The following is a 14070-nucleotide window of genomic DNA, read 5'->3' on the forward strand; positions in this document are numbered from 1 at the left end:
GGATGGGCTGACCAGGACGGAACTGGATTGAACAGCCCTACATATATTAACTATTAACTTAAATTTTCATTACAACAATCATTCCAATACAAAGACACTATCGCTCCAACACTTATAGTGACTTCATCAAAATGACACCAAAAGTAAAGCTTCGTTTAAACAATAAAATGACATCAAAATTAAAGTTTCATTTAAATTAGACTTCCCTTCCACATGAGCCACTATCCCACTTAAACTATCTACTACCCCAAAATGTTAAGGGGGGAAAAAAATCCATGTCAGCATCAAAGCACAAAATGCAAGCCTCAATCTACTTTCGGTCTTTTTCATCTCCACATTTGCAACTCCTTCTTTCTCATCATCTGTTGTTCTCTATTTCATATTCTCATCATACAGCCTATCACCATGACAAAGCAACTCATTGATCACCTCTGTCGCCCTTTGACTCATTTCATCATCATGCCATTCAAAAAAATCACAACCTCATCTCTATACGTTGGTCGATCTCACTCAGACACAACATCAAGGTCCACCAATTGAATCGCTTGATCACTAAATGAAAAAAAAAACACACATACCCGTTGATAATTTTGACAGCCATAGAATTTTCTCCTTGGGTTCAACTGTGCCCACGACGTGGACAAAGGAGCTACGAGGCCATAGTGACATATCCTGGACGGACCTTCACATTGCAGCTCTCGTCCATGACGTCTGAGAAGTGTAACCCTCCTCCTGCTTCCAGTCACTGACAATGCCGTCAAGTCGCCCATCGCCTCTCTTCTTCACTCCACTACTTGGTCTTAATGAGTCGAAGATGGATTTCGTGGGATAGTTGCTCGATTTCAATGCCTCTGAACGACCACAGACCTAGGGCACTCCATTAACGACAGAGTAATTACTCTCCAATGTCTCTCTAGCCACATTTGACCTTCGCTTATCGCTAGCGTGTAACTTCAGACTCCAGCGTGTAAAGTTAATGGCAGAACGTTAGGTATCCGTTGGATGAGGTTGACACTTGACATTGCTATGCTTTGTTCGGGGCGACAGTGCTCTAAAACATATTTCCGGATAACCATTGCTCCCAAGTGAATACTTAAGACCAAAATGGACCTTATCCCTATATAATATAATGTTTCTGTGGGTAAAATTATAAAATTATGTTTGTTTGATCACCATTTGATTTTCTTATCTATAATCGAATCGATGGATTATAAGCAAAGATTTTCATTTATTGGATTATCTGTCCTAATTATTCATTGCTATTGATTTTTATTTTTTTTATAAATATTATTTTTTAAATTATATTTACAAAAATTCATTAATCTCTGCACAATATATAATTAATATCCATTTTTTCGTTTGATTATGATATGTAATTATTTTCTGATGACCCCCTGTCGAATCATGTCATAGGTGCGTCACTTCGTTTGAATTTTTAATTGGATTTTAGTGCTTAAGTGATTTTTCATGTGGTTAGATTCCTTTATTAAACACAGGGATAGTTTTCCTAAAGATATGAAATGTCGGCAACACCTACAAAAATAATAAAAATATAGTTCGACTCATGTCTAAAAATATTGTCCTTAAGAGTTATTCCATCACACAAGTTAGAATAAAAATAGCACTCTTCAGGATTAAACAAACTCTTCTTATGTAGAATAAGGTGATAGAACAACAGAAATTTAAAACTCAGGAGAAGAGAGAAAGGATGTGAGCTCGGGGATAGAACTTGACTCATGTTGACCATGCACCGCACATTGCCTTTTATAGGCAAATAGTATATGACCGTTAGGCTGTCATAATGGTAATTAAATATGATTTTAATGAGAACTAAAAGAGCGATTTTTAAACAATTAATTGAGGTGAATTAAATCATTTTAAGGCCATTGAATATGGTTTATAAAAGAACAAAACCGACTAATTAAGGCACATAAATGCTTCAACGGTCATCTCTAATAACCAATTCTAAAGAGTCCTCTTCTCAGCCACTTTATTAGCTCAAGCTTACATCTCAGTAAACACTAAGGTTTTCTTAATCTTGAGTAATATGAGACTTCTTTTAGTATACTCATACATTGAAACTCTAACAATCCCCCACATGTGTCAAAAGAAGCATTATCATCTGAGTTACACACACGAGTATAACCATTTCAAATCTAGTGTCTTTCGAACTATGAACCAGACCCAAACCAATAACACTTAGTACAAAGATGTCAGGGAAGCCTACTTCTATGAACCAACAATTCTTGGGTGTGTACTAGAGGCATTAAGAGTCAAATTATACCCTCACAATTTTCGCTATTAACAACGGTTTTGTCCATTATAACGACCATATACAAGTGCCTGGTTCTTAATGAATGTTCCAGAGATTTCACCATGATCTCATGGGAGCGGTCCCACTCCACATTCATAGAGGTGATTTCATTAAGTTTACCTACAATGCACACACCATCTCGTAGGATTATGAAATCATTAAGAGTTTTCACTTAGCCTTACTAAGAAATGCATTCCAGTACTTTCTCACATCATAGGGAGGAACTATGAATTTATAATGTTGCTAGTAAAATTAACAGATGACTTGTTTTTTCGATTTAAACCTTCTTCATGGGGTCTCGAATCAGAAAGGTTGGGTTTCCATTGTTGTTAATTTCATGTTAGCTTAAGTTGTATTCTCCTTGATGTTTTTATAATCTGTTTCTTCCCTAGGGGTTTCCTTAACAGATATGCTAGATCTACTTTCGAGCTCACAAAATCGATTGAGATAACTCTATAATTCTTAAGCTAGCTTATTCACATAGTATCTCAAATGATGTGTACTTGCACCCTTGGTTTCTCTACAATGGTTATTGCCATTTGGCAATCACAACTCATCAACACTAAGTGTCAGTTTTCTGCCAAAATATTTACTAAGAGGTTTTCAACAAATTAGCCTCCAATCACCACTAAAGGTGAATAATCACTAGTAGATTTTCCCATACAACTTGAAATTCAATTAACATACATGTATCTTAATACACTGAGAATCCACCGCATAAGATACCAACATTTCTAGTACCCCTCAAATATTTCATTTTTCTCGTAGGACTTCATTTAAACATATACTCAACCTTACAATATAAGTTTTATGACAGGAACTAGTTTAATTTAATGTAACAAATTCTCAAAAATTTGTGGATATACAGATTGAGTTGTATAACTATTTTAAACAAAATATCATAGAAACACATATTGGTCCTTGGGAACCAAACTCTAGAAACACTTGTCAAGTTGAGAGATTTTGTCACTACCTTTATAATTTCAACACTCAAAGCCACATTGTTTCATCTATGCTTCTAACTCAAATCTTGAAACAGCAGAACATTACCAACGATATCATTAAAAGCTGATTATGCATATACTTATACCAAGATAAATATGTAACCCCCACTGCAAATTAAAACACATTTATCTCTATACTGGATAAATAATTAAATTTTCATGTCACCAATATAATGCTTGTTCTAAGCCGCACAGAAAAATTTGATAATTCATAAAATTTGTTCCCTTGTAGCAAATAACAAGGTCTCCATTTTTTTAAGAAAAAAACACAGCACACATATTGGGATTTGTAAAATGAGGCTCAAACAAGTTTAAAATAAAAGTTAAAAAAATATTTCTCTCTACCAATATTATTTCTGTAAGGTAGCCCACATTTTAGGCACCTCCACATTTTCAAATATCTCATTTATATGTGAAAATCCTTTCACACCTTAACAATATTCTAATTAAATTAGAATCTTACACCATATAATCTCTTCTATTTTAATTAAATTAGAATTCTCCAAGTTCAAATAATATCAAGGAATATGTCCATATTCAAAACCTTTTTTTTGTTGTTGTTGAGATTTACTCAAAACCCCCAAGACCGACGGCACTGTAAATATATATTCTTGAAAAATGGGGTTCACGGTGTAGTCAAAGTTAAAGTATGACTTTCACACATGTAATAACATAGCAACAACCAATTAAGATAACATTGAAGAGTTTATAACGAAGAGGTTATAAATTATTAACGTCAATTTAATATATTAATTGACAGGAAATACCGAAACCTCAAACGGAAATAAATCTACCAACGGCTAAACAACACTCATATATTTTACATTTAAGATCATTCCGCATTTCTGCCAATAACAATCCCAATAACATTTCGTTTGTAAAACATATATAGTGTACTTCCGTTTCTCAATGCCGTCAAGAAATCACCAAATATTTATATTTGTAATGCTGCACATATATTATCAGATTTCATAATCATTGTATAACTCTAAACCAAAATACGTGTATTTTTTTTCCTCAACCCAAAACCCGTCTATTGCATCAACGCAAGCAAATAAGCAATTCGTGCCATAAAAGCAAAAACCCAATAAGGACACATGGAAATGTGAACAAAAGCTCATAGATAATTAACCTGGCCATAATCAAACAAAAACTGATTATCTTAGGACGCGAGATTGAAAGCCGCATAAACACTGCTAACTGTAACCATTATTGTGACATCATAATAAACTCCAAAACGGTTGACATAGGTGGAGTTAAACTCCTTAAAGAAACCAATGATAAATCCTTTTATCGCAAATCAATAACCGAAAATTATGTCATGATGTATAATTAATAAATGGTAGAAAATTTAATATTCAAAATGCAATGAAGAATAACGCCAAAACTACGATCTTGTTTTTTTTTTTTTAAACACGTGTACCAATCCCTATGAATTTAAATTTGTTCTTATAGGACCACAAGAACCTATCAAATAGAGATTATAATCCAAATAGTGATTATATTACCAGCACCAAAACTGAACTTTCGATCCCGTATAGAAAAATTATTTCTCGATGCTTTAGGAGTTACCTTCTCAACCAGATGCTTCAATTAACACATCTGATGACAATTTTAATCACCACTTTTCAGTAAGAGTACCACTTAAATTAGAATTGTCATTGATAATAATCATTCACTTCACAAATAATTTAATCCACATTTGATATAAATATACTTCAGCATAAAATTCAATCTCCCAGGTATGTATTTTAACAACAACTAGGTACACTTGAAGTCTCCAAGTTGAGGTATCACAAATTCACGATATAATTATTGCCACAAAACTCATGTTATGACAGATGTTGAAAGTAGTTTTGCAACCTTTCACATTTAGGTTTGAATTATCAAGTTACCAAAACTTTGACTTTCACCAATATATATTATTATAGACCCATAGTCGCACACTATCACAATTCATACGTATATGTTCAAGCATTCCATTGCTATATTTGTCCGTTTATATGATCAATGCCTCATCAATATCATAAGACATAGAGCTGCAAGTTTTACGGTTTTTAACCTTGTTTGAGAGCATCAAACCATCTAGTTTGACTTCTTGGAATAACCACCACACGATAAGGTAGTAGATGGTGGAGGCACCCAGCTCATAAATTACTCAGGATTGAATCTGAGACTTACATTGCACTTGGAAACACGCCCCAACAAAAGATTAGTAGGAATCATCTCCTAAGATCGGAATTTAAAACTTACCTCTTTTGTAATCAACCCAACGAATTGAAGAATACACATCATGAAGCGCTTCCAAAATCAGCAAAGAATAACTCTTAACATTGTTGGCAACACCCAAAAATAATAAAAATATGGTTCGAGTCATGTCCAAAGACACTATCCTTAAGAGTTATTTTGCCACACAGGTTAGAATAAAAGACAGCACTCCTCAGGATTAAACATACCCTTCTTGCGTACGTAGAGCAAGGTGACTGAACAGCAGAAATTTAAAACTCAGGAGAAGAGAAAAAGGAGAAGAGCTCGGGGATAGAACTCGACGCATGTTGACCATGCACACACATTGCTTTTTATAGGCAGATAGTATGTGACCGTTGGGCTGTCATAATGGTAATTAAATACGGGTTTAATGACACTAAAAGAGCAGTTTTTAAACAATTAATTAAAGTGAATTAAATCATTTTAAGGCCACTGAATATAGTTTATGAAAGAATAAAAGCGACTAATTAATTCTTGATCCTAAATATAATACCTTAATTCACTTTGTCTCTCATATTTATTTATTTATTTCCAAAATAATCCTTGTAATAATGGTAGTTCTAGCCAATACACTTGATTAGTAAGGATATTTTAGAAAAGACAACACCTACTTATTATAAATAACTAACTTAACTAATTTTCTTAATCTACTTAAATTAGTCAACTAACTCTTATATTAATGACCGGAGGTAGTATTTTCAAGTTCTTTCTGACCAATAGTTTACTGATTAATGGAAGCTCTACAATCAACTATCCCTTGGATTGTTATTTTTCTGAATATATTAATACATTATGTTTGCACTATATATCTTATGTTCTTTTCAGAGTCTTTTGATCAAAGGCATATATATTGCTTTCATGGTTGAACGTGAGTTATTTGGTTTGTTTTCAGACATCTTGGGTAATGGAATCTTCAGAGCAGTTAACCCCAGCTCAAAACCATCCTGCAGCTCATATCTATGTATTCTCCTGATACGGCAGAATGTAGCGTATCTGAAGATAGAAGGAAAATCAACTTGATATACTATCTCTGATTCTTAATATAAGAGCTGGTTGACTAATTTGAGTAAATTAAAGAAACTAGTTAAGTTAGTTATTTATAATAAACAAGTATTGTTTTTTCTAAAATGTCCTTGCTAATTAAGTGTATTGGTTAGAACTATCATTATTATAAATATCATCTTAGGAAAAAATTGATAAATATGAGAGATAAAGTGGATTAAGATCTTATATTTAGAACCAAAATAAAAATCAAATAAAGTCTTATATTAAGAATCCGAGGTAGTATTACTCAAGTTGTGAGGTTCACTTGAGTCATACTTCTGTTGGTATGTGTGTGATCTAGGAGCTTTACCGCGATAAATACAGAGGCGGTTAGAAAAATGACTCTTGCTTTATACTGCATATAATATAATGTATATATCTATTCGGAAAAAGAGTATAAATGACTCTACCAACATGAAAGTTTTCCATGTAATTCATTATAATAATCTTAATGACGCGTTTCGGGTTAATTAAATGTGAAGGTGAAATTGAAGATAGGGATGCCTGTGAAGTGAACTCTAGCAACTCAAGCTTTCCATGTAAATCATAATGTTAATAATGCATAGGGTTGATTAAATTATGTGAACATGAAATTGAAGATAAAAATGAGTTTGGAATGAAAATAAGACATTTACAAGGGTCCGCTCCAAGTTAAAGATAGGGAGAATTGCAATGATGTTCAAGGAAGAAGAAAAAAATTACAAAACAAGTCTTAGATGTTATTATTCTTCATTCTAAAACTTATCATTATAAGCTGTTCAAATTGTTATTAGGACATTTTAGTAATTTTTTTTTTTTTGAGACTTGATTGTAATTCTCCCATAAAGATACATGTGAATGGAGCAATTATTAGATCAGCCTATTGGTTGTCCTCTGTCATTCTATATTGCCTTGAATGTGATGCGGATTGGAGGAATCTGTGATGGCTTGGGTCACGTAGGTTGTTTTTCCTAGTAAAAAAATATTTAGATAGAAACCCAACTATAGTTGTAAAATACTTTTACGGTATGCAAAATAAATATGTAGAAAAGTTTGTCTTGTTTTACAAAAAAATGTTTTTGAAAAACACTTTTTCATGTTATCAAACACCCCCTAAGTTAGTTATTTCAATGTGTCCATAATGATTGTTGATTTTTTGGGTCATGGGAATAATAGAGATTAATTAATTTTGTTGCCAGGATACTAAGAAATTGTTTGGAATGGTAATTGAAGCATTTAAAGATAATTTTTCAGTAAAAGGAGTTCCGTCTTACGGCTCCAAACAAACGATAAATGCCGTGGTTATAAGTCTCTTAGCCTTCTAACCCCCGGAATTTACATCCGAAGCACAATAGACATAACTTCAATTAACAGCCTAACATCAAATGCCAAAAATTCTTCTACATATTTGAGTAGATTTCACTACCAGCCTAACATCAAATGCCAAAAATTCTTGGGAGAATTATAATCAAATCCCAAGAAAGAGAAATAATTACTAAAAAGTCTCAATAACAATCTGAGCAGCCTGTAATGATAAGTTCTAAAATAGAGAATAACAACATCTGGGACTTGTTTTATAATTATTTTACTTCCCTAAGACCTCATTGTAATTCTTTCAAAATTCTTTTATATATATATATAAAAGAATATCACAATTTTGTGAAGAAATTACATGATAAAGCCAAATGATGATGGACTTCAGACTCCTCTGAGTTATGGAATCACCGCAAATTATTGGATGACTCATGCGTAGTTCTCCACTAGAAGAACAAAGTGGGATCAAGAATTTCTTACATTGGTTGTTGAAAATTGGAGAAGTACGCATTGGACATGATCAAAATAGAATAACCTCCATTGAAATTCCAGAAAATTTAGTTATAAAACCTCCATTGAAATTCCAGAAAATTTAGTTATAAAGGATAGCATAGACCCCTCTAAGCCATTGTGAACTCCACATATCCAAATGACATGTCCTCCCTCTGATACTTATTATAAGTTTCAAATAATTAATTTGCAAATAATGAATAATTAGCTAAAATTAGTTAAAAGCAATAAATAGGCTAGAAATATACTTATGTTTCCAAATACACCTTTATAACAAACCAGAAAAAAGATAAAATAGAATATGTGGGTAAATGTGATAAGAGAGATCATGACAAAAGAGAAAGAATAAATAATTAAGAGCAAAATTTAAAAACATACATTAAATATTAACATAATCCCAAATTGAGGTTTATAAAACGGACCATATCCCTTCCTAAATTTGAAGTTTATAAATAAGATTGGAGGGAGTATTATTTAATAGAATCAGTCAATTGAATATCCAAGTACTATCTTCTTTGGACTTGAAATGTCTCTAGATTTCACAATCTCTGCTCACTTATTCATCTAATTATTTTATTCGTAAGTATCATAAATTCATTACTTCCAGAACTTACATCTAACTTAAAAGACAATCGAGAATGTACCACCTCTTGCATCGCACGGGTACAGCGTCTAGTTATAGCCAAAACAAAAGTAATTAAATAATCTTAAGGTTCTGACTTGTAAAGACAACAAAATCACTTGGGCGAAAACTAAGTGTAATCTAACTGCAAGAAATCCTAAATATAAGGTTAAAAGGGAAGGGAAAGGAAAGATAGAAAAAGTACTTTTTTTTTAAAAGTGCTTTTTATTTTTCCAAACATCCCTATAAGGCCCAGAAAGAAAACCAGCCCAAATCAAAGACTGGAGTCTAAATAGAAAACAGAGAGCAACGAAACAAGATGATCACAAGCATCCCTTCCATCAGAAGTAATGTAGAGCAAAAAAAACATCAAAAGTTACCACTAATAATCGCTAAGGTTAGGACACGGGTACCCCGTGGGGTATTGAAAATAATGTCTGGTGAAACAAACCAAATACAAAATGCTTGGCATTAAATTATGGAGCAGAGCCAAAACTAAGCAAGACAACTAGTGCGCTAAGTGAACTGAATCTTAGGATCTATAAACTATAATATCATCTGAGGTTATGGGTAGAAAAATAATAAATTTCCAGGTTCTTGTTTTGCAAGATTCAAGATAGTATAGAAGTTGGAATGGATCTAAATTTACACATGTGCTTCATCAATCACGAGTTATGTAATATTGGTTTAATAACATGGAATGGAAACAAAAGTCATAACATAGGTAGGGATTAGCCCTTGCACTTTTTCACATACATAGTATAGGATTTTTCACAAGTTGTTTTTAAAAACTTCTTTAATTTTTGCCTAAGAACTCTAACTAACATACCTGTGACAATGAATAAGGAAGCTATGAATGATGAGAACGCAAATGCTTTATGAACAAATTAAAAGACGTTAAGAGGAAAAAAAGGTAAGCCTTATTCTAAGTCCTTTATATAAGCAAAAATGAGACTCATTATTTTATTTTATCCATTTCTAACTTCTCTCTCGAAAGTATTTCGGATGATTTAAAGTTCATGATGAAATGCAAATCTTATAAATAAAATCAAATAATTCACACAAGGAAGCAAATGACTTTAATTATTCCGTTGTGAAATAATTAAATAGTTTTACATAATAAATTTTCTGCTTTATTTCATTTGATTTGCATGTGATTGCTTTGGTTCATCAGGCTTCCAAGCACAACAATCTAATTTTGTCAATTTTAAGGACCTTCATACAAATTCTTTTTCACGAAAATGAAAATAGAAATTGGAAAATAGAAGAAGGGTATTTTGAACTTTTTTGTGTGTGCTAAAGTATAGATATCTTCCTATTAGAGGTTATCCTATTTGAGGCATTGTCGGATACTAAATATAGACACTTCTTCTAGTAAGGATTCGAACCTTAGTTCGTCACGTTGTGAGGGACTAGTCCATTTTGCTAGCCCCAACTCTCGTTGCTAGGGGTATTTTGAACATTGTGTAAAACATTGTTCAGGATTTGGTATTTTAGAAGGATGGAAGGCCCATGCATTCCAATGGATCCATAATAATTGTATTGAAAATAGCTATGGCTTGAGAATCCTACATGTACATTCCATTATTTTCTGTACTGTAAACTTATTTTTTATGATTATATAAAAAAATGTTTTATTTTTTAACCATTAATCCATTATTCACATTTCAGTCCACTTCTACCATAAACCTTGGTGCAAAGAAAGTGGAGATCTCGCTGGCCCTAAAAAAGTTTGGGGGGAAAAGAGTTGAGGATGCCAAAGTTTTTTGTTTTTGTTTTGTTTTGTGCTTTTAAAGGTTGCTAAATTAATAATTACATGTGATTGATATACTATGCCTGGTGTTCTATAATATTTATCCACGCTTGCGAACTCTCACATAGCCACCTAATGAACACTTAAAATATCAAATTAATGATTAAGATAATAATTTTAAATAGTTATATAATATTTGTATAATATGTAAATATAAAAATTTCTAATTTTATTAAAAAATTATAAAAAAGATATTGTGCAAAATCAAAAAATCAATTTAAAATCAAATTGAATTTTGAATTTATCTTTTAAAAATTTTTTGAAATTATTACATTTATAAATTTATTTATTTTATCTTCAGTGTCATTTTAACCTAAGAATTTCGCTTTTTTAACGACATTTCGCTTTTATATATATATATATATATTTATTTATTTATTTATATATATATCAAAAGAGACCCCCAAAATAAAATTCAAGATGGGGTGCGTTTCGGTGTCGTGGTTGCAACCTAAACGTAGCTTCTCCTCCCCCCATCCTTCTCCCTCTCCGTCTTATTAGTCGCACATCACACTCCGTTAGCTTTTCATTCAGGAGGGACTTATGGGAGTCATCGCTTCGGATCAGACATCGTCAGCGTCGCTCTCTCGTCGGCCATACAAGTAAAGATTTGGTATGATCTGTTTATGCTTTCATATGCTTCCGTACGAACGTTGTCTTTTGAAATTTGAATGCTCACTAGTGTCAACAGGGGATTATGCTGGATAGACATTATCGAATAGTGTCTTTCGAAAAGAGATATGAACATGAGGCTTCGATAAAACTAGTGTTTTCTGAATTACGTAGGGCCAATAAGCAAACAGAGAATGACAAATCCGTGGATATTTAAAGTCGAGTCCGGAGGAAAAGCATTGTTTTTTTTTTATCGAACAAGAGGGGATCCTTTTGAACGGCCTGTTATAAGAGGAAGGTCTTGTATGTTGAATTACATTTATCAAGTGTATGATAAAATACATGGAGTTCCGGAGGACATTATGCTGGTTAGGCAAGAACTCCTTACTGTGTGTGATGATGTCCTCTCCCATTTGAAGTTGTTGAACAACATGAACTTATGAATTGCCAGTTGTTACAAAGTTAGGATGCTACCCTCACAAAGTTAGAACATTACTCGTAACCTTGAATTGTTTCTGTAATTAAAAAGAAAGGCCATTCCGAGCTGAGAAAGGTAACTTCTTCTTTAGTTCCAGATATCAAATGTCCAATGCAGTCACAAATTTATCCTGCAAGTGATTTTTGTAATAACAATGTTTAACTTCAATTTTTTATCTGGCCCTTTTCGACTCTTTTTTTCGTTTTAGTGGCGATTAACTCCATTTATTGAACTTTTATCTATATTTGTCTATGCATTGATTCCTTGTGGTAAAAAGACTTCAAGCAAGGTTTTTTATTTGAATCACAATTTTGGGTTCTTGGTACTGAATGAATGAGTACATATGGGTGTGTATTGAAAATTGAAGATCTTTTCCAGCAGTGGTATTGTTCAATTACTGAAAGAAGCAACCTTTAATTCGAATTACAGTGTTTAGTTTCATTGGTTCTCATCTAAAGGCATCTAAACATTGGTTGGTTTAAATGAAGATGACGGATCGTGGTTAAAAGTATTCACCATGCTTCCAAATGAATTGGACAAGACATGTATTATTAAGTATGAGTACTTGGAAGTGGGACTTTTACCCCACCCCCTCCCATAGTGGGAATATCGGTGTTCCATGTAATTTTTTGACAATTTTATCATCTTAGAATGTTGTATTGGGTATTATGCTTGTGACTTTAACAATTTTGATCAATTAGATTATGAGTAAGAGATGTGACATTTTATGGGTTATCATTTCCAGCTATTTTCTGATGCACTCTGATGATACTTTCCTCTTCTCTATGAAAATATTTGGGTAGAATGTTGATATGACATGAACATCTGCACTTGTAGGAATTATCATGTAACTCATGACTTGTGCTTTACCATATGATCTCGTTGCTTCTCAAGTGTGTGTTAAAAGAGAGTAATTTTGAACTTTGACAGGGGGTGAAGCAAATACTATGTCGGAACAGAAACTTTCCCCTGCATTTTGATTCTGAGTCACAATCTTGATTGAACGAAGACATGAGGTTTACTGTAATTTCCAGATTGCTTCCTCGTAGCTGCACTTGGCCCAGTACGTATGCAGTTGGGAATTGTCGTGCATTCCAACCTGATTTTGTACCCAGATATACAAAGGCCAAGCGAAAAAAGTGCAAAATTCCTCAATTTTATGATCCATATGGCCCCAGACCTACTTCCTCAGAGAAAGCTCTTCAGCTTGCGGAGCGAATTGCGGCACTGCTTGAGAAAGCACGCCGTCAGATTAGGCCTACTTTGGCAGAGAGACCAAGGCTTCCAAAGTTGCAGCCAATTTCAACAGAAGGCATGGACTTGGCTCCACAAGATGGTGCGGCTGGACCGAAGGGTGAGGAGAAAAAGGCAGAAAAAACAGCATTTGACGTCAAGTTTGAAAAGTTTGATGCTGCTGCAAAGATCAAGGTGATTAAGGAGGTCAGAACATTTACCAACCTGGGTTTGAAAGAGGCCAAAGATCTCGTTGAAAAATTACCTGTTGTGCTCAAACAAGGGGTCACTAAAGAAGAGGCAAATGACATGATAGAAAAGATTAAAGCTGCTGGAGGAGTAGCAGTTATGGAGTAGGATTTTTTGAAGCAAAGAAAACTGAACTAAACTCTGTAGGTTGAGGCAAATAAATTACAATTTGATATTGTTTTGAGAATTTTCCTGTAGGTAGATATTGTTAGAGCTTACTGCTTGTATTTTTGACAGTTAAAATTGCAGTTTGTCCTGGAGGTCAATCTTTTTAAAGGGTTCTGTGATGAACTCAAAAATTATATCAGCCGGTTACCAGTTGTATTCTTACGCTCCATGATTCTCCTGCGCCTGACTATTCCATGGTAGTTATTTGATCTTGTATTAGTTTTTTTTTTTTTTCAAATTTTATATGCTCATTTGATCCATAACAAGTCAAAACATGAGATAAGCCCTTGAGTATCATAATTGTTTGGACTACTAAACCTCTTTCTCTTTTCCCCTGTAGGGAAAACAGGAAAAATATTTTGGAGGTAGGGGTTAGTTCATGCATGTCTGATTTTTTTGGTTCCCTGTATTTTCAGCAGGCTGGGGTTGAAATATTTGATTAATGCTAATTCATGTTCATTT

The 14070-nt window shown here is 33.2% G+C and overlaps 1 protein-coding gene across 2 annotated transcripts; it reads left to right on the forward strand.

Annotated features, from left to right (window-relative positions):
* Positions 1 to 4963: 4963 nt before the first annotated feature.
* On the forward strand, positions 4964 to 13764 carry LOC114737500 (50S ribosomal protein L7/L12-like). 2 transcript variants are annotated; one of them, XM_028925444.1, is made up of 2 exons: positions 4964 to 4975; positions 12889 to 13764. In XM_028925444.1, exon 2 carries the CDS (start codon positions 12970 to 12972, stop codon positions 13546 to 13548), a length of 579 nt encoding a protein of 192 aa, XP_028781277.1. In that variant the 5' UTR covers positions 4964 to 4975; positions 12889 to 12969; the 3' UTR covers positions 13549 to 13764. The 2 variants fall into 2 exon arrangements, with proteins under 2 accessions (XP_028781277.1, XP_028781272.1); XM_028925439.1 differs by lacking the exon at positions 4964 to 4975 and adding an exon at positions 11425 to 11481.
* The last annotated feature ends 306 nt before the right edge of the window (positions 13765 to 14070 follow it).

This window comes from Neltuma alba, unplaced genomic scaffold (assembly GCF_004799145.2).
Source record: "Neltuma alba isolate B1F8T4 unplaced genomic scaffold, ASM479914v2 tig00002777_pilon, whole genome shotgun sequence".
NCBI classification, from domain to species: Eukaryota; Viridiplantae; Streptophyta; class Magnoliopsida; order Fabales; family Fabaceae; genus Neltuma; species Neltuma alba.